Source organism: Physcomitrium patens, chromosome 3, assembly GCF_059467195.1.
Source record: "Physcomitrium patens ecotype Gransden chromosome 3, ASM5946719v1, whole genome shotgun sequence".
Classification (NCBI taxonomy): Eukaryota; Viridiplantae; Streptophyta; class Bryopsida; order Funariales; family Funariaceae; genus Physcomitrium; species Physcomitrium patens.
Window position 1 is genome coordinate 13,194,910 of NC_143412.1, and position 26,026 is coordinate 13,220,935.

The window sequence follows — 26,026 nt, forward strand, 5'->3', positions numbered from 1 at the left end:
CACATGACATAATTGTAACCAAATCTGATAAAACAATGACATGTAGGACATGTAGGGAAATATGTGCATGGGATAGGTAACTAAATTGTACCAGATAGACACAATAATCAAATGGGAAAAGCTATCATGGATAACTATTTAAATACATAAAACCAACAAATATATATATATATATATATATCTCTTTTTACATATATATATATATATATATATATATCTTTTTACATATATATATATATATATATATAACAATTACTTTAAACCTTAAAATTATAAAAAATTTACATCAATCTCTATAATTATTAATATTTTAACTGTCTTTACGTTTAACATTGGATTTATTCATTTATTTATTTATTTTGCAACCACATATCATTGTGTATATATATATATATATATATATATAATAAATTAATTGATAGGGAAGTTTAGGTGTAAGACAAAGACATAGAGAAGTTTTCTCATTGACCAAAATCAAAGCAATTGTTAACCAATAGAAAGCATTGCACAACCTACAAAAAGACCTCCAATTTATAGCTTTTCTACGCCCAACAACACGAGTTTCCGCTATGAAGGTGTGTGCACACATGCACACATGTACCTTTGTACACATAAATTCATCCATTTTGGAATCATCTTTTGCCTTCATTTTGGTGTGATTTTATGATTTTCATTATGGCGAGAGGGAAATAGAGGGAGCAAGCAAGCATATTCCAAATGAGGGAGTGAAATATGGCATATCCTGCATGAAAGCAAGAGCAAAGTGTAGAGAGCCCATGTTCCTTCCTTCTCTCAGGGCATGCAAAATTTGTGAGGGAGATGGGCAAACAAAGCCAAGCCAAGCCAAGCCAATCTGAGGGGTCCTGTAAGAGGACAACATCCCTGGCAGCGCCTACGTCCACATCAGCCATACAACAAACAGAACAGTTAAAAAAGCCAACACCTGCATGGCACCCGAGGGTCAAGTTCACGTGGCATTGCTGCTAATACCACAGCTTGGGATTAGCAACATGGATACAGCCCATTTGGTGCCTGTGTTAGCACTTGGGGCCATTTTCAACATGCTGGGCAGGGTTGGTGGGAATTGCTTTCTAAATGGGGAAATGGCATTCGTCAAGCAAGATGTGCATTAATGACACTTTGAAAAACAAGCCCACTCTGTGATCCAATTGTGTGAATGGGAAGAAGGGGGGGGGGAGTACCTTTTGCAGCTATTGCATGGGATTGTGGGTTTGTGGGTGCACATGTTAGTTGTTGAAGACTATTGTTAATTAAAAAAACAACAACATTAACTGCAACAATTGTGACTGAGTTGCATGACCTGCCTATTAGCCTTAATGAAGTTGTTGAACTGAGGAAATTGATGATGAAATCCTGGAATCACATCAAATTTTTATCTTTGCTGCACTGAAGTCGAAGTTTAGGAAATTGGGAACAATTCTTAGTGCAATGGACTAGGAAATGATACTATCATTAAAATTGCTGATGAGAAGGGCATTTATAAATATTTAGCTCTTCACCAGTGTCAAATTAGTCTCAACTTCACACAGAATCAATCTTTTTTTTTGGGGGGGGGGGTTTCTTCACAACAAGATTAGTCTGTGCAAACATGGAATCAACAAGAGCAGATTCTATTCTCAAGGTCAAGAGGGGTCAAGTCTCATTAAGATGGTGCAGCTATCAGATACATTAAATAAGAGAAGAAAAAATTAAAAAAAGAAATATAAATAAATCATTAATCCTCGATTGTGAATATTAGTGCAACCAAAGACAATAGTTGGAGAGACTTGATAGAATGGGACCCTCCACTGATGAAGGGTGCCAGTGGACCCACAAACTCTACTGTGCTCATCTCAGTAGACAAGCCACTCTATTCAACAATAAAATAAAATAAAATAGAAGGCACTCATAACCAAACAAATGTAAATGATTGGATGAATTTATACACTTATTTGATTTGCGTTCATTATTCAATGATTTCCTTGGTTCCACGATGCCTGCAGTTCCCTTTTCATTCATTGTGCGATTCATTCCATTAACTTTTATTTATTTATTTGCAATTCAGAATTCACTCAAGTACGTGTTTCCTCAAAATCAAGCAATTTTTTACATGAACTTAAATATTAAAAAACAAACAAACAAACAAAAACGACAACAACAACAACAACAACGACAGTGACAAAGTGCAACTAGAAGTAGAAGAAGAAGAGTTTATCAGAAGGAGAAACATAAAATGGTGGTCTCTTGGGATGTGCATGTTGTTTGTTCAATTATTCTCCATTGTTCATGTTTTATCTCTTTCTCTAATCTTTATGTAATCATAAGTTTAGTTTATGTATGATTTCTAATTCAAATTTGACTATATGCGAGAGAAATATATTTTTTTCAAATCCATTCTAGTTATAGCTTGATTCTAAGATTTGTAAACTTTTCAGTTACATTTTTCAAAAACTTATTTCAATGGCTTCACAAACGTCATCCTGTAATGCTTGAAAATTTATTTGACAAGTGGTCTTGAGATTTTAGAGGTAAATTCTGATGTTAGTGAGGAGTCCTTTAACAAGATTCAACATTCAAGAAAACAATTCTACAAATTGTGATGAATACATTTTGAGATTGTTACTGTTGTTATTATATTTTATAATAATTATTATTTGATTCTCAAATGTTTGCCATTCCTGTTATATTTTATTTTGTGTCATAGTTTATAAATCTTCATTATCTTATTTTGTTTTTAAAAACGTGTCACTAGTAATTTTAATTTACATGCAAAAAACGTATCATTGTGAATTATATGAGTACTGAAAAACCTCAAGCACTCCAATTGCCAAGTGTTTTTCTAATTCTTTTCCTACATTTCTGATATCAAAACCTCTCAAAAGATATAATGTACTATTTCTTAGGATATTTTTTAAAAATAAAAAATAAACCAATAATGTTGTATCCAAACTTATAACATAAAGTGTATATGTATGTATATGTATATTTTTCTTTTAACCAACATACCAATATTTTTGAATCTCTCTCACCATGAAAACTTCAAATCTACCCACTACGCTTAGAAGCAAGTGTTTGTTTGTTTTTGTTTTGTTTTGTTTTGTTTTGTTTTTTTTTTTTTTGTGTGTTTTTGTGTGTTTTTTTTGTGTTTTTTTGTGTTTTTTTTTTAATCTTTTTAAACCTACGTTTATACACCTTTGTTATTGAATTTGCCAAAAAGATTCATGAATACAGAAATTCCAATTTGTTCTGGCAGCTGATTTAACAAATTAAAAGGTGGTTGTAAGTGTGTATATATATATATATATATATATTTCAAACAAAAATAACTAATTATATGCATCAACATGATTTCTAAAACCCTCAAATACTACTCGCTTTTTGCCTTTGTTTAATTATGTTTATACTTAATGACAGTTTATACATACTACATTACCAAACTAAAACATTTGTCTGATTTTCTAAAAATATATTTACTAATCAAATTTTACTTTTAAAAAAGTGCACTTGAAAATCGTGGTTGAAGCTAGAGCATATATATATATATATACACACACACACACACAGATTTAAATTTCAAGTAGTTATTACTGTACTTGAATTGTAATTGCCAAAATAAATTCCTTTTTAATGGAAAAGAATTTATTATAACCTTAATGAATGCGAAAAAATAATAAAACAATTAAAGAATAAAACATACCCCTAAACTAGAATTGAATCATTTTCCTTTTATCTCATAAACAATCTCAATAATAAGATAAATAATGCTAAAGACTGAAATGATTTACAACATGCTTGGTGTGCTCATGTGAACACAAGCCTTGACCGTATGCCATGCCCATGATCTCCCTCAACAATTACATAAGTGGGCTTAGTCAATTGCAAGTACAACTTTGAATGCTGGACAATCAGTATCTTAAAACGCACTTATGGTCACAAATCTGTCAGTCTTGCAATTCATACAGTTCTTCAATTAATAAATGATATTAACAGAGCGTGCTTTAGTAAACCTTCACTCCAAAATGAATCCTTCATGCACAGTTTCAAATATGTGTGTAACTTAAGTTGGGTACAGTCTGGCAAGCTACAGAAAGCCAAAGTTGCAACAATCGAAGCAGAAAACTTTCTTCCTGCGACACCAACTCTTTGTCATGTTCTAGTCTGGAACCTTGAGAGCTGTCCTCTCAAATCCATTGATATGTTTGCTTCAAACCCAGTTGGTAGAAAATCGTGACTCAGTGAAAGAAAAAAACCAGCAGCACAATCTCTTACATCCAAAGCATTTGATCAAATACTGCGCTTGATTGAGTGAGAGACACGCAGAGAGAGAGAGAGAGAGAGAGAGAGAGAGAGCATTTACTCCAGTTTTTCACAGTATCTCATGAGGTGGTGGAATTGTTCCAGCCGGACAATCCAGTATTTATCCATTATTTTATCTGTTTGTATCTGTCGAAAACATACGCATTTCTTCCAATTTTCGGCACTCTCCGGAACACAACGCGAAGACTAGAGTTCATATACGGTTATTGAGATTACTACAGGTTTTTAAGCACAGTTAATGACCAGCTCCAGAGGGAAGGCACGACCCAGGTATGAAAAGCAGTGCCTGGGACGGGTGATGGTAGAAAACATCACCTGCAAACCATGCCAACAGTGCCGCTAAGTTTTAATTTCGTTTCGACAAATCAAAAAAAAGAGAAAGAAAGAAAGCTTTACGTGCAGGAACTCTGCTCGAAAGCCAAGACAGCCAGCCCCCCTTTTCCCGAGAAAGGTCGCGGATTGCACATCTGTTGGGATTCAGAAATCATGGAACTAGAGCCGAAGGTGTGTGTGTGTGTGTGCCCACCTTGTTGAAGGGGTCCACGGAGAGTAAGACGAAAAAACTGTGAAGATAGGCCGGTGATCATGGTGTACCAGCGCCCTCGTCAGTCACAGCTTCAACAGGCCATCAATGATATGTGCTGCGTGTATGTATACCCTGAGCATGGGACCGCGCACAGCTATCGACCTTAGGGATCAAATGTCCCGGAAACAACACCATCCTCTATGAGCTTGCTTCGCACCCACTTGGAGTCCATCTCGTGCACAAGTGTGGTGCTGTTCTCGTGGTCCAGCATCATGCCCTGTGTGACTCAGCACCTGGCAACACAGCAATCTTGCTTCGCTGCTATGTTGGCGATGGTATTGTGGGCTTGTCCATAAGTGTCCGCTGCAATGGTGGCAATTACAGGAAGATGTCCGTTGTTCGCTTCCCTCGAACAAGCATTGTGTCAACAGAAGTGTTTTCTCCAACAAAGCCAAGGTCGCTGCGAACGGCCATCGCTGTGATCAACTTGCCAGCTTTGCCAGACATTCTCTCAACGCAAACCACCGACTGGATTGATAAGTGAGATGAGAGACTTGTGTTCCTGGAATTAAAAACAATGCAAACACGTAATGTAGGGGACGAACTTAATTATAAAAGGTCGTCACGGAGCATCTACATGGAGGATTCGAAGGGCTAGGTTCTAACGTTACGCAGGGACTACTTTACTACATGATCCTCCCTCATTAGCTCATCATCGTTTATGCAGAACTATATGCTGGCTTGTTATCTAATTTATGTCATCTAGAAGAAGATTTAGATGATAATTGAAAAACAATCAAACGGAAGCACAAAGGACCCGGAAAATAAAAGAAAAGTGATAATGTACTAAGACGAGGTGTTGACGACTCCTCACAAAATGATCCCAAATCACAAGCCAGACTAGTTTCTAACCTACGTTAGGCTGCTCTCCCACGTGCACAAATTCATTGATCTCCTCTGATAAGTTGAGCCAATTCCACTCCACCTTGCGTACGTAGGCTCCTGTGCAGCCCGTCAGAGAATTGAAATCATAAATCCTCACAGAACCGTGAGAAACTTAGTGTGGGGTTGAATTCGTCAGAGGATGTACACTTTGCTGGAAAATGCCACCTCAACGACTTCCGTGGTTGCTTCATCGGTGACATGCAAATCGTTCAGGAAGTGGGGTTTGATGCCAAGCTTGTCAAGCTATGGTTTCGATGCCAAGGCCTCCGCCATGGACTAGAACACATTGAATCCCGACACAGGTCTTTTGTTATCACAACACCACAAGCTTACAAGGAAACCATGGCCTGAAGCCAAAAACCTCGCCTCCAGAGATGAGGATTCCCATTAGTGCGGCCCACAAAATGCAAACCCTGCAATGAATACTCTGAATCCCACGCACGTCCACAAAGCTGATTTTGACATAGAAGATCATTTTGATAATATAAAAATATATGATAGTTGAATTGAGATTAGTCAAATATCTTCCTTAAATCTTCACTAAATATAATTAAATGAATTACTTAAAATAAACAACTTTGTTTATATGTACATATATTTTTTCATCTTTTATGAAAATAAAAACTTTAAAAAATATGAGAATCTTTTAAAAATATACTCAATATCTATAGTTTCAGATTTTTTATGTTTGTAAATATGAGCATTATTATTAAAAAAAAATACATAGTCAATGTTAAAAAAAGAAAAAATAGTAATTCTTGGTCTAAATAATTATGAGTATATATATATATATATATATATATATATATAAGGAAATTTAAAATTTCATAGTTACATCTTTGGATTATGTTTATATATTGAGATTATTTAATCTTAGATTATATTGTCTTTAGTATAATATATAAAAATATCATTCAGTTGATTTTCCAATTTTTCTATCATATTTCATTCACATTCCATTGAATGAGAATGTAAGCAAGTGGATACATTCCTCCAATTACATAGTAGTAGTAGAGCTTGAATTTGGTTGTCTCTACATGTTTATCACTATGTTATCTTTTGGCAAATAATGTTGGGATGTGTATCACTTGTCGTCGAAATAAGGGCTTAATGTTGATGATGCTAGGAATGGTCTACTTGCGCATTAAAGCATGGATGGGATTGGATTTCATTGACATCAAGCATGTTTTACTTTGAGATTTTTCCTCATGATCCAAGCAAGAGGATTTAAGAGGAGTTTAAAGGACTGCTAGAGGTGCGGAAGGCACATGACAGGTTTATGTATTTTGCCATAGATAGAAAGGCACCAAAGCTGAACAATAATTTTAATTTATTTCTTATATTTTTATCTTATCACAATTTATTTTATTAAAAGATTGTAGGATTAGAATTTTGTATATCTATACAATAATATTAATTGTGAACACCTATTTGCTTAAGTAAGAATCATAAATTTATAACCTTTTCGGTTTGATCTAATGGCCATTTAAACTTTAGTAAAATTTATAATAAGTGACTAAATCCATATTTTTATTATTTTTTGCATTAATAGAATAAATTGAATTTTTAAATTTAATTTAATAAATAATATTAATGGTAATTTAATTTTCTACAAAAATATTCATTTGCATTTGTATTTGGACATTGTAACCTCAAAAGAAAAGAAAAGAAAAGAAAAGAAAAAAGAAAAAAAAACATATTCCTTAGCAATTAAGAATGGCCTAAATATAATTCAAAAAATCAATTATCTATGCAATATACATTAATTGAATATATGATAAGGCATGCTAGCACAAAACACAAAAAATAAATAAATTAGCAAATTAAACGGCTGCAAAAAGAACAAACACAAATCAGTAAGTAAGATATGAGAAAGTAAGACAAGAGATGATAAAATAGGGACTTTATATGAGGGCACATTTATAAAATGAAATCACATTCCTCCTCCTAAGGTTCATACCTCTTATAAAACCAAACATTGAACAAGAACAATCAATCCTATGCAAAGACCATTAAAATCCAATATCATTCACATTTTATCATATATTTTAAAGAATAATAGAAATAACAATAATAGAAGAATGTTAAATAGACCCATGCTGAATATAGTAATCATGATGAAGAATATAGTAATCATGATGAATGTGGTTGGTTTTTATTGATTGCAGATCCAATAGTGGACAAATGAATTTAGAAATGAATCTAGAAATCATTATTTTTTTCATGTTGGTTTTCATCCTGGGTCGATTTAACATACCCAATGATAATAACAACTACAACTATTTCTTCTTCTTTCTTTCTTTCTTTCTTTTTTCCTATGTGCAAAGATCTTTTTGAATGGTAAAACCATTATTTTTATGTAACCATTCTTCCGGCAACTGGAACAGAAATGATGCCTGGGATTGGCAGACTTTGATTGAGGTCCTATGAAAGTTGTGGGGAATCGCAGGGCTAAGAATCACGACCTTTGAATGACAAGCATTCATTCATATTCGCAGCCAATCTTGCTCACCAGATGTGATGCATATTACCAAAGCAATATTTTTGTGGATGCAGTTTTGGAGAAGTAAGGAACTAAGTTCATTGGATAGAAGTTTCGATGGATCGGTGGAAAGGGAGCTGTATGAGATCATGACGGAGGCCTTTGGATGGATTTAATCACTTGTAGTAGTGCTTGTCCAAATTTATCGCGTGAAACAGCCTGCGTCGGTTAGTCTGGCTGTTTTTCAGGGGGTGGAGCGTTGTTTTTTTCTTTTTTTTTTTTTTTTTTTTTTTTTGCATTTTTGCATTTCAGGTGTTTTTTTAGGTGTTTTTTTTGAGGTTGTTTGTGTGAGATTGCTGATATTGTAGTGGGTTCGAGGTGGGTTGATTGCTTCTGTGTCGATATTCCGAAGTGGGTTTTTATGGACAAGGTTATGCTCGGTGCATAGGTCGCTGAATTCAAAGTTGTGGAAAAGGACGGAGACTGAGATGCTTTGAGATGGGTGATTTTTTAAAAGTGCGTTGAGAAGGGTTTTTCCAGAAATCGGGATTTAGGGTTTAGCGGTGGCTTCATGTTGTGGATATCTGGCACATGTTGTAGCGTGCCGCGTGGGTAGCGCGGCAGATTGTTGAGACGATGGCTGCTCAAGGTTCGCAGAGCTTGGTTGGGATGGCGGAAGCGGATGTGGGTGGTGGTGGCGGAGTTGGAGCCCCCCCTGCTGATGCTTGGCTACAAGCGTGGCGTGCAATTGCGCCGCAGTGGGAGCAGATACGCGCCAAGGTTAAGGTGAGTGGCTTTGCAGAGTGGCAATGTATCCGCATTTTGTCACACGAAGTGCCAAAGTTTACTCAGCGATGGTACTACATGTGTGGAAATTATTCCATCCAGCAACAATCGGAATTTGACATAATTTGGGCATCTACTCGTTTAATTCCAATTCTCTGAAGCGGCTTACAATTCAAGAGCAATCTTGTTCTAAAGATTAAGTTCGGAGCTTGATTTTCTACTTTTATCGTGGTTTTCATCTTGCAGAGGCCAGATGACATTCCTTGTGGTTGACGACTGTTTTCACGTCAATTAAAAATGGATTTTCAATTATGGTTTAGCATCGCAGGGTTTAGGTTTTAGGTATAATCAAAGTGGGAATGCCGCTGGTTGAAAGGCAGTAGGTCAGATTTTTAATATTTTCGCCCTTTGTTGGGCGGTTTGGATGTTAGATGTCGTGAATCGGAGTTAACTTGTACTTTGTGTGGATGGCTGTGGTTTTACAACAGACAGTCCCAGACGTTCCAATATTGAGAGTCAACCAGATTGATGCTGCAAGACTTGATGTGGAGATGACGGGTATGCTCAAGGAGCAACTCAGTAGAGTTTTTTCTCTGTCACAGGTATGCTCGTTTCTCGGTATGCTCAATTATGCTTTCCCCTACTGCTGGTTACCTTACTCAGCAAGTGATTAGGGGACGAAGACCATCTCGGGATGAAAGTCCTAATTGACTTCCTGCTATATGCTCTGCCATACGCTCTATATGACATTGTCGTGAAATGAGGGTGTACTATATTCTGCAGGAGGTTAACGTATTTTCTTTTTTGCAGCCAGGTCTTCTGTTACGTTATGAACCCGAGCTAAATGCTTTCTTGGAATTTCTAGTTTGGCGTTTTTCCATTTGGGTGGATAAGCCAACTCCTGGAAATGCCCTGATGAACTTGCGGTATCGAAATGAGCGCTCTTTCAACACATACCTCAAATTTGGCAAAGGTCAGTCTACAGTGTCTTAACTTAGCATCAATGGTCTATGTGATTTGTGACCTCCGCTTCTTCATTTGTTACTGCTTCGCACCTTTACTGCCCCATTGACACACCTAACGAGCCGATCTTAAAGGTAGTTTAGTGCCAGGAGTCCTGCGATCGTGGGCAATTGTGATGCTGATGTCTTGATGTTATGCTTCTCTTTTTTGAGCAGTGAGAACAGGTTTGGAGGGTGCCGGGTTGACAAAAACACAGAAGATTCTTTATTGTTTACTCGTTGTGGGAGGTCGCTATGCATGGGCCCGCCTCCAACTCATATCTGCTTTCCAGCGTTGGGGAGACCGGCAAAGGGTAATATATCCGAACAGAAAGGCCCAACTCTCGAATAGCTGGAATACTTATATTGATAATTACATCATTTCTAGTTGCAGGAAATGAGTTGTAGCCAGCTAGCTTGTTTTTCGCAGCAGAGGCAATTCCAGTTGTAGAAACAGTTATTGACTCGGTTACCAACTTGCCATGGCAGACATCGTGGGCTCGTCGTGCATGGTTGCTGTTGCAAAAAGCAGAGAGTTTGTATAAAATTGCGGGATTTGCCAACCTTGTTCTGTTTCTTCACTCTGGAAGGTGGGTCCCTGTTTCTCATACCTAAGTCATCTTGAAAAATGTCTTTTTCCGGTTTAGCTGACTTCGGTGTGAGCATTATTGCATTGGCAGCATCTGGAGTCTAACAAGTGTTTCTGTTGCAGATATCCAAGTACAGTGGAGAGGCTTTTGGGAGCCCGTTTGGTTTATGAAAAACCTGATATGAATCGGGCTGTTAGCTTCGAGTACATGAATCGACAACTTGTTTGGCATGAATTCTCTGTAAGTTTTTTTTTTTTTTTTTTTTTTTTTTTTTTTTCTTCTTCTTCTTCTTCGATCTACATTAGGGCTTTATAATCAGGGATAGTGAATGATACTAAGAATTTTAGATTGTATAGTTTGCTTGATATGTGTTATGTTGGCAATCTTGGACCTGCGTTGTGCCTAACAACTATTTCCCATGTTCTGCTCCTCACCAATCATCATTCTGTGTATGCAGGAATTGCTCTTGTTGATCCTCCCTCTTCTCAACATGATGTCTATTCGGAAAGTTCTCATGTTCCCCTTCTCTACTCAAGCCCCTGCATCTAGTCTACCTGAGGATGCGTGTCCAATATGTGAGGCGTGCCCCATCGTGACCCCCTACATGGCTCTTCCTTGTTGCCATTTATACTGCTATTACTGCCTTAGAACTCGAAGTCTTTCCGACAGGAATTTGAAGTGCTCACGTTGCAGTGTCAGTGTAGTGGCCTTGAAGCGATACCAAGTTGAGGCTGGTTTAGATGGCTCTGGTAGCACTGATGCAGCGTCTCAATGAAGCTTTATTTTTAGATCGTTTGCTCCTTTACCCTGTTATTTCTCCACTTGTACACAACCCACTTTGCAATATTCTTATTTAAATGTGTTTTATGAGCACAAATTTATGGTTCGTTGCCTCTTGTTTAGACGTTCTCTCTTCCTCCTTTGGATGTGTTGAAATCATTACTGCAGAATATATATCATAGTTACAGTATTTAGAGTCTAGAGTCTAGTGGAGAAGTATTGTTTATCCTCTTTTTTTTTTCTCTTCTTGTATACGAGTCACAACCAAATCAATAGATTTTTGTGTGTGAAGCTCTCTCTCCTTAGAAACCCTCTCTTCTTGTATACGAGTCACAACCAAATCAATAGATTTTTGCGTGTGAAGCTCTCTCTCCTTAGAAACCCTCTTGTGTGTATGACTTATTACTACTCTTGTGTGTATATGACTTATTATTACTCTTGTGTCTTTTTAAACATTCTCAACACGTTATCAGCACAATTCTCTTCTACACATTATCACAATTTTTTTGCTCTAGTCTTTGACTCTTCAAACTTGTTACTACCTTTGCTCAATGTCTGTCTCATGGTTTTGTTCTTCTTATTGGCCCCTCACACCTTAGCTGCTTGCTTAGAGCACTTGTTCCACTCTCTGCCTTGCTTGCTTAGAATACTTGATCCAGCCCAATTCCACCCCAGCTTGCTCCCTACTCCCTACGCCCCTGTCATCGAACTGCCGTTGTCATGTTGTAACACGAGTATACAGTGAAAATAAAAAGAAAGGGGAATTTTATTAATATTCAGTTACCTCGAATATTGGGAGCATCGACCAACTCCAGTACAAATACTGAGTGGTCAGGTTCAGTGACTCCGTTACAGTTAGCCGGGGCATACTGGAATGCCCCGTTCGATTCCAATAACGGGAGTCAGCAGGAAGAGAAGGACCAATTCACACGACGGGTTCGAGGAGCCAATTGGATCCAATTTCGATAATCCAATCTGGGTCCTCTTACCCAATATGAGACCTGTATTGGTGGGGCAACCCAATGCAGTCTAGTTACGGGAAATCCAGGTCTTACTACGGGTCTTAGCCAATCTGACGCGAGGACCAATTGGATCCAATTACGGGAACATCCAGGTTACTACGGGCATCCTTCCCAATATAGGACCTGAATTGGTCGGGCGACTCAATGTGGTCCCGATTACGGGGTTCGATTCTGTTTCAGGCTGTCCTGTTCTCTGTGCCGTCTCAGGGAACGTTGTTTTCGGTAAATGGATTTCTTAAAGGTAAAAACGGAGGAGAAAGCTTGGCGGCGAGAGCCAATTTCGAATCCAAGTTGAGGTGAGAGCCAATTTCGGATCCAAGCTTGAGGTGGGAGCCAATTCCGGATCTAAGACGGAAGATTGAAGAAATTCAGAGGATAAGGTTAGGGGGGATATAGTTTTGGAGTGGTGGGGGGTTTTTTTTTTTTTCAAGGGGAAATCGGGGGGGGAAGCGAGTTTTTTTTTTCAAGCTTCTGCAAGGTTACCAGTTCGGGTTTCATTGGGGGTTTTTTTGGGAAGATCAAGGGAATTAGAGAGAGGAGCTTCATGCTTCGGGTCGGGGAAGGAAAGACATAGAATTTGGATTTTTCTTCTTCATAGAGTTTTGGGAAGACTGAGGCAATCGCGGCTGAAGTCAGTGTTGTAATGGTGAATCGGGATTTTTAAATAAAGTGGGTTTGAATACTCTTGACTGTTTTGTAAAATCGAGTTACGTCTGTGATTGAAGGATTAAAGGGGTGTCTATAGGATTGAGTATGCGGAGTGAATGAAATTTATTGGGTTAATCTAACAGGACAGTCAGTGGATACAAGATCGTAAGTACAAAGGGGTATTGAAGATTAACAGTTTGGGTTGTTCGGAGTTCTCTGTAACGTCTAGAGACCTATCGGTTGGGAAAAAAAAAAAAAAAAAAAAAGACTTCGACAAGCAGTCGAAGAGCATCCGTATAGATTTACGGTACATTGTTGTAGTCATTTATATTCCAGCAGTCAAAAACTGATAGACTGCTTGACTATTGGCGAATCTCCATACTACCTTCTACAGCCAGACGCCCGGCGCGTTCTCGAGCAGGAAAGCACGTAATACGACAAAAGTGGTGAACCCGACATGAAAGCTTGAGGTAGAAGGTATTGGATTTCGGTTGATTTTATCTTTATTTTTTATGGAAAACGAAAATAAAAATTTTGAAGGATTTTTGGGAGAAATTTCTGGTGGGGAGTCTTCTAAAGGACAAGGTATGCACATGGATCCGTCTATTGCTAGTTTGTTTCAAGCCTTCTCATTGTCAATGCAGCAACAGCAAAGCAATGATCGAAAGGAAGCTTTGGCAACTAAAGCATTGCAAGCAGTGGTCAATAAAATTGATCAATTTGATGGGAGGAATATTTCAAGGTATTTAAGATATTATGTTTGTGAAATGGAATTAAATCGGGTTTCTGAGAAGAAAATGGTTGCACTATTTGGACTTGCCACGATACCGGAGATAAGGGACCACATTACATCGATTACGGATCGTTGTGGGAATTCTTGGGAGGATTTTTCACATGCATTGAAAGACGAATATTTCTTGGAAGATGCTGATCGCGTTACTAAGAAGCTGTTTCTGGGATGGATTGAACGGCCCAATAAGAATTTGCAAGCAACAGAGCTACTAAGGGAATTTGAGAGGCAGTACTCTCAATTATCGAAGGTAGAAAAATTGACATTGGAGCCGAACAAAGTTGATCTATTTCTTCAAGCTGCTGATGGAGAATTGCAAGAGAAATTAGAACCCCTTCTTGAAGACAAAGAAGAAGATGAAGGATTGACAACGAAGTGGAAGAACGTTGAAGATGCGGTGGGGTTGCTTACAAAAAAAGAAAGGAGGAAGGATAGGAGTAATATTCCGAAAACAGTACAAGCACCCAAAGCTCCAGTACGTACTACACCACCGACAATGCCTACAGTTCAACCTTCGACATCCTTGTGAAAGAAAACAGATATGGGTATGGAAGAAATTATACGAGGAATGCGAGATCTTCAAATCAAATTGGCAAGACTTGAAGAGAATACTTCTATAAACAATTCGAAGAATGTTTCAAAACAAGGATATGTACAAAGATGCATTTGGTGTGATGATGCTTCACACACTAGAAAAGATTGCAATGAATTTAATAATATGATACGGCAGGGAATTATTTGCTGGAAAGATGGGAAGATAGCATTGAAAGATAGGGAGGATCTTCTTCAAACCAATTTTGGCAAGGGAGGAATGAGAGCATTGGTTCAAGATTACTTAAAAGGGCATGAAACAGTAGCACGAGAAAGTGCAAGTTATGGTGCTAGAGTAGATGATGAAATTGGTGGAAGTACGGAAACTAGTGAGTTTTGGGCTTCTGCCGTTTCTACAATGCAAGAAGGGAAATTACCTCGAGAAGCGTTATTGAGAACTGCAGCTACAATACGAGGAAGAACAGGTTGGGAGGATCCTGTTGAGTCTCTTTCAGTTCATGCATATATTTCTAAGAGCCAACATGAAGCTTTGATGGAAGAAAAAAGACGAGGAAATTTTGATGATACTAGAGAAGGAAATTTTTCTAAGAGGCAAACTCGAGGAGACAAGGCTCGAGAGGCAGCTTCACAAGAATTGCCTGTAAAGGATACCTCAGCATCATTGGGAGAAAAAACAACGGAGACAAAAGATAAGGGCAAATCAATTGCTTATAAGCTACTTTCTGACATTGAAGCGGCAACAAATTTGAAAGGGGTGTTGGAAGAACGTATATTAAACGCTAAGGTGGAATTCACATTGAAAGAAGTCTTGGAAATTGCAAAGAAGGAGTTTCATGATGTTATCATTGACAGCATTAAGCGAAAGAGGCAATTAATGAGCGAAATTGGAATGAGTCATGCTATTGACGCAAGAATATGTAGAGATGAAGAAGAGGTTGATATTGGTTACAAGCAACCAACAAATGAAAAGAATGGGTATAATCAGCGAGTACGTTTCGAAGATTCTAGTGACAAGGAAATGGAAACTTTGAGTCATTATACTCGAAAGCATTGGGCAAGGGCAACTACTGAGGTATTGGTGAAGGTAGGAGATATAGAAGAACCAATAGTTGCTTTGGTGGACCATGGTTCTGAAATAAATCTCATGTCTAAAGATCTTTATAAGAAGCAAAAATGGCCAATTGATATGGAACATGGATGGGCAATACGAGCAGCTAATAACACACGAGGCGAATTATATGGAGCTTGTCCAGATGTCAAAATTCGGATTGGGGATGTTGCGACGGAGCAACATTTCTTCGTTTAAGATACAACGTCTTATCCGTTGATTTTAGGACAACCTTATATCACGGCAACACGGATGGAAACAAAGGTACTTGACGATGGTTCTGCTTATGCAAGGGTACGGAGCGAAGATGGGAGGAAAGCTGTACAATTTCTAACAGTACCTCCTAACCATGAACGGAATCGAGATAGGTTGAGGGAAAAACCATTGCCAAAGATTGTTGAAGGATTTAAGGATTTTGGGGAGGTACCACTGTAAAGCGAGATTATGGAGGTACAAAAGAGGAGGTACTCTCGCGAGATGAAGGTGCCTTTGATGCGAGTTTTATTGGTATATTGGAGAATGGAAATATTATGTATAAGAAAGTTGAAGATTTTAAAAGAAAAGAAAGAAAAAGATTATATGATATTGAAGGACAGTTACGCAAGATAGGTACATAGCAAGATGATGAGAGGATTTTGGGTGTTTATGAAGAAAATGGGTTGGAAGATTCATTGGAATTGATTACATCTATTGGGTTAGGGAATAATGATAAGATTGTTGAGATTCATTCGAGAGAGGTTTATACCATGCTTGAATCTTTTCAAGCACCAGAAGTCACAATAGAGACGAGATATAAAACGGCAGATAAGAAGGTAAAGCCTGTTGCCGGACCATTACCAGAGGATTCTAAAGAACAAATGGGAGAAGCATCAAAAGAAGCAAGTTTAAGAGATCCAATGAGTATTGGACATTAGTTTACTGAAGAGACTTTTGAAGAATTGAAGATTGGTTCTGATGGTTCTTTATTGCCGGAGGAAATTACTTGCTTCAAAAAGATGTTGGCTAAACAAGGTAGATCGTTTGCCTTCGAATCTCATGAAATTGGGTGTGTGGATCCAAATATTATAACACCTATGGTTATCTTCACTGTACCGCATGTACCTTGGAATCTAAGGTCGATTCCAGTACCGAGGGCACATTTACCTAAATTGGTCGAACTATTGAAAGAAAAGATAAAGATGAAAATATTAGAACCTTCATTTGCGCCGTATTCTAGTCGATGGTTTACGGTACCTAAGAAGAATGGGTCACTGCGGTTTATTCAAGATATGCAGCCGGTGAATGCTGTAACTGTCAGGAATGCAGGAATTGGACCTATTGTGGATGAATTTGCTGAGGCGTTTGCTGGAAGCGCGATCTATTCAATGGGTGATTTGTATTCAGGTTATGATTAATTTCAACTTGCCGAAGGAAGTAGAGATATGACAACGATGAGGACACCGCTTGGATTGGTTAGAATGTGCACTCTTCCTCATGGCACGACCAACTCAGTTGCGCATATGATGAATGGGATGAATAAGGTATTGAGAGATTTTATCCCGGAAAAGACTATGCCTTTTCTGGATGATGTTCCTATAAAAGGGTGCAAAGAAGGAGACAAGGATGAAACTTTAGATACGAGGGGGTGTCGCAGATATGTTGTTGATCATATACAAGATTGTGAAAAGATTTTAACTCGGCTTGGAGAAGTTCATCTTACATTATCGGATATGAAGTGCGTATTTGGAGTGCGAGAGGTTGTAATTATTGGACATTTATGCGGATCTTACGGAAGAAAACCAGATCCGACTAAAGTTGATGCAATTGGAAGGATGAAAGAGGATTGTGGTTCTTTAACAGAGGTTCGCAGGTTTTTGGGTGCATGTGTATTTTATCGAATCTGGATCCCTCATTTTGCTCACATAGCGGATCCATTATATGAACTGTTACGCAAGGGTTACCGATTTGAATGGGAAGAAAGGCATATTCAGGCAATGCAAAGATTGAAGAAATTATTGATGTCACCTCCAATATTGAGGAAGGTTGATTATAAGTGCAATAGACCAGTGATTCTTACTGTAGACGCTAGTCCAATTGCCGTTGGATGGGCTGTGGGTTAAGATGATTCGAATGGGAGTAGATTTGCAGTTCGATTTGAGGCTAAAGTTTTAAGTATTCGTCAGCGTGCATATTCGCAAGTCAAAAGAGAACTTTGGGGAGTCGTTTCGGCTATGAAAGCTGAAAAGGACTATTTGATTGGGGCAGTAGTAGTAATTGAAACAAATTGCTTGCCATTGCTTGGAATGATTATTAACTGTTCAACGCCAGATATTGCAATGTTGAGATGGATTGCTTATATTAAGTCACTAAATCCAGAATTTAAGTATATCACTGGAAAAGACAATTTAGTAGCAGACATGCTATCTCGAGCAAGATACGAGAGGGAGGACGAAATGGTTGAAGACATTGATGATGTCGGATTGAAATTCTATTCAATATCAAATCTCAATAGAGAAGACAAGCTATTTCTTGAAGAATCTTATGAAGGAGAATTATTGGATATTGGTCATTATTTGAATACCTTGTCTAAGCAGGGGAATTGGTCTACAGAAAAATTCAAACAAATAAGAAAAAAAGCATATGGATTTTTACTTCAAGATGGATTCTTATGGAAGAGACCGAAGAAAGGAATTGGGATGCCACAACGAGTGATAGGCAAAAGGGAAGAAAAACTAAAATTATTAAAGGAGTTTCATGATAGTTTATGGGCAGGCCATAGAGGAATCTGGGCTACTTTTGCTAAACTCAAGGAACGATATTGGTGGAAAAATATGTATCGAGATGTGCTCTCATTTGTAGAGTCATGTGAAATCTGTCAATCGTATTCTAATATCCGACATCGAGATGGTCTTCATCCTACGTATCCTCTGGCTATTCATTTTAAATGGGTTGTTGATTTGGTTATTATGCCGGTTGGGTTATGGCAGATGAGATATTTGGTTTTAGCTCGTGAAGATTTATCAAATCAAGTAGAAGGAAGAGCATTGAGGACAAAATCTACAGAGGGGATTTGTAGGTTTTTGCTTGAAGATGTCATTTGCCGTTACGGGTGCGTAGGAAAAATCACTACAGATCGTGGAGAATTAAATGCACAAGAAGCTCGTAAGTTCTTTGAAAAATGTGGAGTTAAACTATCACTTACTACTGCTTATAATCCGGAAGGGAATGCGAAAAGCGAACGCGGTCACCCGCCGATTGTGAAAGCATTGGTTAAAGCTTGTAATGGGAAGGTTAAAGAGTGGCCACGGCTTTTGTCATTTGCATTATGGGCTGATCGAACAACACATAGTTCGGTGACAGGATATATGCCAGTAGAACTTATGACAGGTCAAAAACCAATTATGCCGATTGAAGAAAAGGTACTTACTTGGAGTATGCTACCATGGGAAGATGGATTGACAAGAGAAGAACTTCTGGCTATTAGGATTCGACAATTGGAGCAAAGAACGGAAGATGTCCAGATAGCATTGGAAAGGTTAAAAAGAGCAAGGTTACAAAACAAGGCGCGATTCGATAAGCAACATCGATTGAGACCAAAAGCAATCGAGGAAGGTGACTGGGTACTTGTTTATGACAATAGTCTGGATAATCAACATAGTACTTTGCGGAAATTTTCAAAACGTTGGTTTGGACCATATGTTGTAACAACTGTTCATGATAATGCGACTTACTCATTACGGGAGTTAGATGGTACAAAATTGAAAATACCAATTGCAGGGAAGAGAGTAAAAATATTTAAACGAAGACACGCAGAGATGGATATGGAAGACCTTAATGAAGATACAGAGATTCTGCAGCAAGAAGATGAAAGTGATATGGATAATGAAGGTGACAAAGACGAACTGGACAAAGACGTAGGGGATATATTCTGAATCAAACAGCAATTGGGTAAATTGGTGCATACCGGAGGATGCACAGGTTCAGAGGGGGTGGATGTCGTGTTGTAACACGAGTATACAGTGAAAATAAAAAGAAAGGGGAATTTTATTAATATTCAGTTACCTCGAATATTGGGAGCATCGACCAACTCCAGTACAAATACTGAGTGGTCAGGTTCAGTGACTCCGTTACAGTCAGCCGGGGCATACTGGAATGCCCCGTTCGATTCCAATAACGGGAGTCAGCAGGAAGAGAAGGACCAATTCACACGACGGGTTCGAGGAGCCAATTGGATCCAATTTCGATAATCCAATCCGGGTCCTCTTACCCAATATGAGACCTGTATTGGTGGGGCAACCCAATGCAGTCTAGTTACGGGAAATCCAGGTCTTACTACGGGTCTTAGCCAATCTGACGCGAGGACCAATTGGACCCAATTACGGGAACATCCAGGTTACTACGGGCATCCTTCCCAATATAGGACCTGAATTGGTCGGGCGACTCAATGTGGTCCCGATTACGGGGTTCGATTCTGTTTCAGGCTGTCCTGTTCTCTGTGCCGTCTCAGGGAACGTTGTTTTCGGTAAATGGATTTCTTAAAGGTAAAAACGGAGGAGAAAGCTTGGCGGCGAGAGCCAATTTCGAATCCAAGTTGAGGTGAGAGCCAATTTCGGATCCAAGCTTGAGGTGGGAGCCAATTCCGGATCTAAGACGGAAGATTGAAGAAATTCAGAGGATAAGGTTAGGGGGGATATAGTTTTGGAGTGGTGGGGGTTTTTTTTTTTTTTTCAAGGGGAAATCGGGGGGGGGAAGCGAGTTTTTTTTTTCAAGCTTCTGCAAGGTTACCAGTTCGGGTTTCATTGGGGGTTTTTTTGGGAAGATCAAGGGAATTAGAGAGAGGAGCTTCATGCTTCGGGTCGGGGAAGGAAAGACATAGAATTTGGATTTTTCTTCTTCATAGAGTTTTGGGAAGACTGAGACAATCGCGGCTGAAGTCAGTGTTGTAATGGTGAATCGGGATTTTTAAATAAAGTGGGTTTGAATACTCTTGACTGTTTTGTAAAATCGAGTTACGTCTGTGATTGAAGGATTAAAGGGGTGTCTATAGGATTGAGTATGCGGAGTGAATGAAATTTATTGGGTTAATCTAACAGGACAGTCAGTGGATACAAGATCGTAAGTACAAAGGGGTATTGAAGATTAACAGTTTGGGTTGTTCGGAGTTCTCTGTAACGTCTAGAGACCTATCGGTTGGGAAAAAAAAAAAAAAAAAAGACTTCGACAAGCAGTCGAAGAGCATCCGTATAGATTTACGGTACATTGTTGTAGTCGTTTATATTCCAGCAGTCAAAAACTGATAGACTGCTTGACTATCGGCGAATCTCCATACTACCTTCTACAGCCAGACGCCCGGCGCGTTCTCGAGCAGGAAAGCACGTAATACGACACCGTCGAACAGCAGTTGAGCTGCCGCCGCCTTAACGCCGTTGTCACCCGTCGCTGCCATTGTCCGCTGCCACCCTGCCGCCCTACTACTACCGCCCTACCATTGCTTGCTGCCACCATCTTATTGCTGTTCTACTACCTTAATCTACAACCTCTTATATATATATATATATATATATATATATTTGTTGTTTCAAGTTCAAGTTTATGATTTTATTTGACTTTATATTTTAATGTACGTTTTACTCAACTTTTCTACTTGATCTTGTATTTTCTTTACAGATTTATTTATAATGAGTGCTTTAACATCTTCAATTGCTTCTACTATGGTTCCAACTATTACCAGTGCATCCCAACATTTTCAAGCTCTTTTATTTCCTCCATAGATTGTAGATTGAAACAATTATCTATTATGGGCAAAAGTGGCAAAAGCAAATTTATTTGCAGAACAACTCTTGCATGCTATTATGTTTGAAGAATCTCCTACAATAAGTATTTCTATACCTCCTGCTATTTGTTGGAAAGCACTTCTTCTCTTTCGTCGTCATCTTGTAGTTGTATTACAATATCAATATTTAGAAATGGAAGATCCTGCAGAACTTTGGAAGAATCTTAAATCTAGGTTTGATCATCAAAAGACCATTTTTCTTTCATGTGCACGTCATAATTGGACACATTTACGTGTCTTGGATTTTCCAAATTTAAATACTTTCAATAGTGAAATGTATAGTATTGTCTCACAATTACGATTATGTGGACAAAGCATTTCTGAAGAAGAAATGATTGAGAAAACTCTCTCTATATTTCCTCTTTTATCTATTGTGCTTGCACAAAAATACAGGAACATGAAATTTCAGAGTCATTCTGATCTCATGTCCTATCTACTTCTTGCGGAGAAGCAAAATGAGCTACTCTTGCGCAATGCAGAAGCTCGTCCTATTGGAACTATAGTTCCAGAATCTCATGCATTTAATATTTCAAAGTCTAAGAAGAAATTATATAAACATGGGAAACGTGCTTATAAGTATCAAGGTAGTCATAGTCAAGACCATTTCTACCTATATGGAAAGAATAAATGTTCTACTATTAATTATAGTAGAAAACAAAAATCAAAGATGCGTTCTTGCCATAAGTGTGGAATGATTGGACATTTAGCACATGCGTGCCGTACTTCAGAATATTTTATTAAAATATTCTAAGAAAATAAGAAATTGCGAGTTGAGGCTCATGAAGTTCATACCATAGATGCGTCCATGGATTCAATTGGTGTTGATGACTTAGAGGCTTATATGAATGATAGAACCTCTAATGATGAATCAAATGATGTGCTCATTGATTCTGCAACAACACATACTATCTTGCGAGATAGACAATTTTTTATTGAAAAATCTTCAACTTGGCAAACTAAAAATATGATGATCATGTTTGGAGCAAATGGGTTTTGTTTCCAAGAGGGCACGTCGATGGTAAAATTACGTGCAGGTTCCATCATAAAATGTAAACATGCGATGTTTGCACCCTCAGCACCTCGGAGTTTGATCAGCTATCAAAATGTGCATATTAATGGTTATCACCTCTCGACTGTCACTTTAAATAGAAAAGAGGTTTTGGTTCTTATGAAGAACCATAAAGTTGTTGAAAAAGCTTTTGCTATAGAAAATGGTTTATACCAAATTGTGATTCGGCCTCCTATTATATTTAATTTTGCATCATCTATCTCAGAGAGTTGTGTTTCTCTCTGGCATGGACGATTGAGACATCGAGGATCCACATTATTTAGAAAGATCATTCCATGTATAACTGGGCACAATTTAAAGCCTATAGATGTAGACTCTATGGAATTATGTCGTGCATGTGTGCAAGGTAAAATAATTACTCGGCCTTCAATTTGGAAACTTCCACGAGAATTACCACCAATGCTTGAAAGATTGCATGGTGATATTTGTGGTCCTATTAATCCAATATCAGGACCATTTCATTATTTTTTGGTCCTTATTGATGCATCAGGTAAACAATCACATGTTTCATTATTATCAACTCGAAACATGGTGTTTGCCAATCTTATATCTATGCTTATTCGCTTTTGGGCACATTTTCTTGATTATCCTATAAAAACATTGCGTATGGATAATGCAAAAGAATTCGCATCAAAGTCTTTTGAAGACTATTGTACTGCAACAGGAATCGAGTTGACATATTTTGTTCCATATGAACATGCTCAAAATGGACTTGCAGAGTCATTTATAAAGCGTATACAACTCATTACCTAGCCACTCCTCTTTCATACAAATCTACTTGCATCTATGTGGGATCATACTGTTTTACATGCTGCATCATTAATATGCCTTTGCCCTTCTTCTCTTAAAATTGTTTCACCACATGAGCTCATTTTGGATCGTGTTCCAAATGTATCTTACTTACGAGTATTTGGTTGCCGTGCTTGGATTCCAGTACCAAAACCTCAATGGTGTACCATTGGAGCTCATCGACAAGAAGACATATATGTTGGTTTTGATTCACCAAGCATTATTTGTATTGTTGATCCATCAACTGGCACATTATTACGTGCACGTTTACAAAATTACCATTTTGAAGAAACTGTATTCCCATCTCTTCAAGGAGAAGTATCCAATCAATAAAGAAATAAAGTACTCATATTTGAAGTACCAGAAACGTTTATAATGAATCCCGACCTTAGGACATCTTTGGCAGAAACTAAAGTTGCTAAGATTTTGCATCTAAAATGGATCGCAGATGAAACACCTGATGGCTTCAATGATTTACCTAGAATTACAAGAGTTCCTATTAATGAGGCTCAAAATGCACCTGCTCAGATTATAGTGCCATTGATTACAATACCTCAAGTTATAACAAGAACAACTAAAAGAATTCGTGGACCAAATAAGCAACCATGTAAGAAGAAAGCTATAAAATTGACTAATCTTGGTATTATTTCTCAAGAAATTGCCACATCTTGTAGGACTACCAATTCATGATGATATATCCATGCATAATGTATCTTCAATTCCTATGAAAAACAATCTTGGAATTGGAAGGAATAAGAACAAGTTGAGTAAAGAATTATCTATTCTGTATTGTACTACAGATGATATTTGGGATAGACCATCTATTATGGTAGATGAATCATTTGCATATATGATTATAGAAGCCCTTTCTTGCGAAGAAGACGATCTTAAACCTCAAACCATCGAAGAGGCGATGCATCAGTCAGATTGGTCAAAATAGAAAACTGCTATTGAGGAGGAGTATGCTTCTTTGCGTAAGAGGAAAGTCTTTGATCCAATTGTAGACACTCTTACATCTCACCCTATGGGATATAAAATGGTATTAATATGCAAGCAAGATGCTCAAGGCCAAATAACCCGCTATAAAGCATGTCTTGTTGCTCAAGGATTTACTCAACGATTTGGCATTGATTATGAATCCACATATTCTCCAATCATGGATTCAATTACATTTCGATATATTATTGGAATGACAATTCATGCCACCCTTGATATGAATCTAATGGATGTAGTAACTGCATATCTATATGGTTCTCTTTATGCAAATATTTATATGAAAGTTCCATGTGGCTTAGAAATAGTAACTCCAAATCAACCCACTCCAGGAAAATATCATGGTATTAAATTATGTAAGGCCTTGTATGGTTTAAAACAATCCGGACGCATGTGGTATCAACATCTTTGAGATTATTTAATTACAAATAATTTTATAAGTGATCTATTAATCCCTTGTTTATTTATCAAATGAGATAAAACTGGTTTTGTGATCATCACTGTATATGTTGATGATCTTAATCTAGTGGGTACTACATCTACATATGTTACAGCTACAAACCTATTTATACATGAATTTGAGATGAAAATACTAGGAAAAATAACTTTCTGCATTGGTCTTCAAATTATGCATCTAACAGATGATAGCATTTTTCTCTACCAACTAACATATATTAGACGAATCTTGCGAAGATTTAATATGATTGATGTTTATCCATTGTCCACACCAATGGTTGGATGTGGTCGTGATGGTCATGATCCATACCATCCATGCTAGAAGGAAGAAGAAATATTGGGAGACCAATATCCATACCTCACAGCGGTTGGAGTACTTTTGTATTTAGCTACATCTATAAGACCAGATATTGCATTTGCAATTAGTGTTCTTGCAAGACATAGTACACGTTCAACACTACGACATTGGAATGGCATCAAATATTTATTACTTTATTTAAAAGGTACTGAAGACTTGGGATTATACTACACACAATCCGTAGATCCAAAATTGATTGGATATTGTGATGCAGGATATAAATCTGATATTGCAACAACTAAATCTCAAACAGGATATGTATTCTTAAGACATAGAGTTGCAATATCATGGAAATTAGTAAAACAAACAATAACTTCAACTTCATCCAACTATGTAGAAAGTATTGCCTTACATGAAGCATCTTGAGAATGTATTTGGTTGTGATCAATTGATAAATTCATTCAAACAACCTGTGGATTTTCATATGATGATTCTCTAACTATCTTGCATGAAGATAATAGTACTTGTATTGCACAGATGCAAGTTGGTTTCATTAAAGGTGACAAGACAAAGCATATTGATCCAAAATATTTTAGTTATACCCATGACTTGATTACTTATCAAGCACTTATAATTAAGAAATTTGGATATACAAATAACCTTGCTGATCTCTTCACCAAAGCTCTCCCATTAAGCAACCATCGTTGACTTACTTATGGCATTGGTATGCAGTGACTTGCTCTTCTTGAATAAAAAAATTAATGAGCTCTTTTTATATAATTAAAAAAATGATTTTATACTCTTTTTCTTTCATCTATGGTTTTGTTCTTAAATAAAATAAGGTTTTCCTAGATAAGGTTTTAATGAGGCAATAATTATTGATCTTGCAAGATCACAGAAAAGTATAGATCATAATTCTATACAAATTTTATATTATGTAAATATTATGATGAACGAAAAGGAGTGTTGAGATCATTAAATATAGCTAGTGCTTTCGACAATATTTACTATAGAATACAGTAAATACTATAGCTACAGTATTTAGAGTCTAGTTGAGAAGTA

The 26,026-nt window shown here is 37.5% G+C and overlaps 1 protein-coding gene and 1 long non-coding RNA gene across 2 annotated transcripts; one reads left to right on the forward strand and one right to left on the reverse strand.

Moving 5' to 3' along the window:
* Positions 1–4,301: 4,301 nt before the first annotated feature.
* On the reverse strand, positions 4,302–5,712 carry LOC149989516 (uncharacterized). Its single transcript, XR_016502128.1, has 2 exons — positions 4,844–5,712; positions 4,302–4,632 (listed from the first exon to the last, which is right to left on the reverse strand). It is a non-coding gene; the product is annotated as an uncharacterized LOC149989516 (long non-coding RNA).
* Positions 5,713–8,464: 2,752 nt separating this feature from the next.
* Positions 8,465–11,533, forward strand: LOC112279517 (peroxisome biogenesis protein 2). Its single transcript, XM_024514037.3, has 7 exons — positions 8,465–9,056; positions 9,545–9,658; positions 9,867–10,029; positions 10,235–10,371; positions 10,547–10,647; positions 10,770–10,887; positions 11,105–11,533. Exons 1-7 carry the CDS (start codon positions 8,907–8,909, stop codon positions 11,420–11,422), a joined length of 1,101 nt encoding a protein of 366 aa, XP_024369805.1. The 5' UTR covers positions 8,465–8,906; the 3' UTR covers positions 11,423–11,533.
* Positions 11,534–26,026: the final 14,493 nt, after the last annotated feature.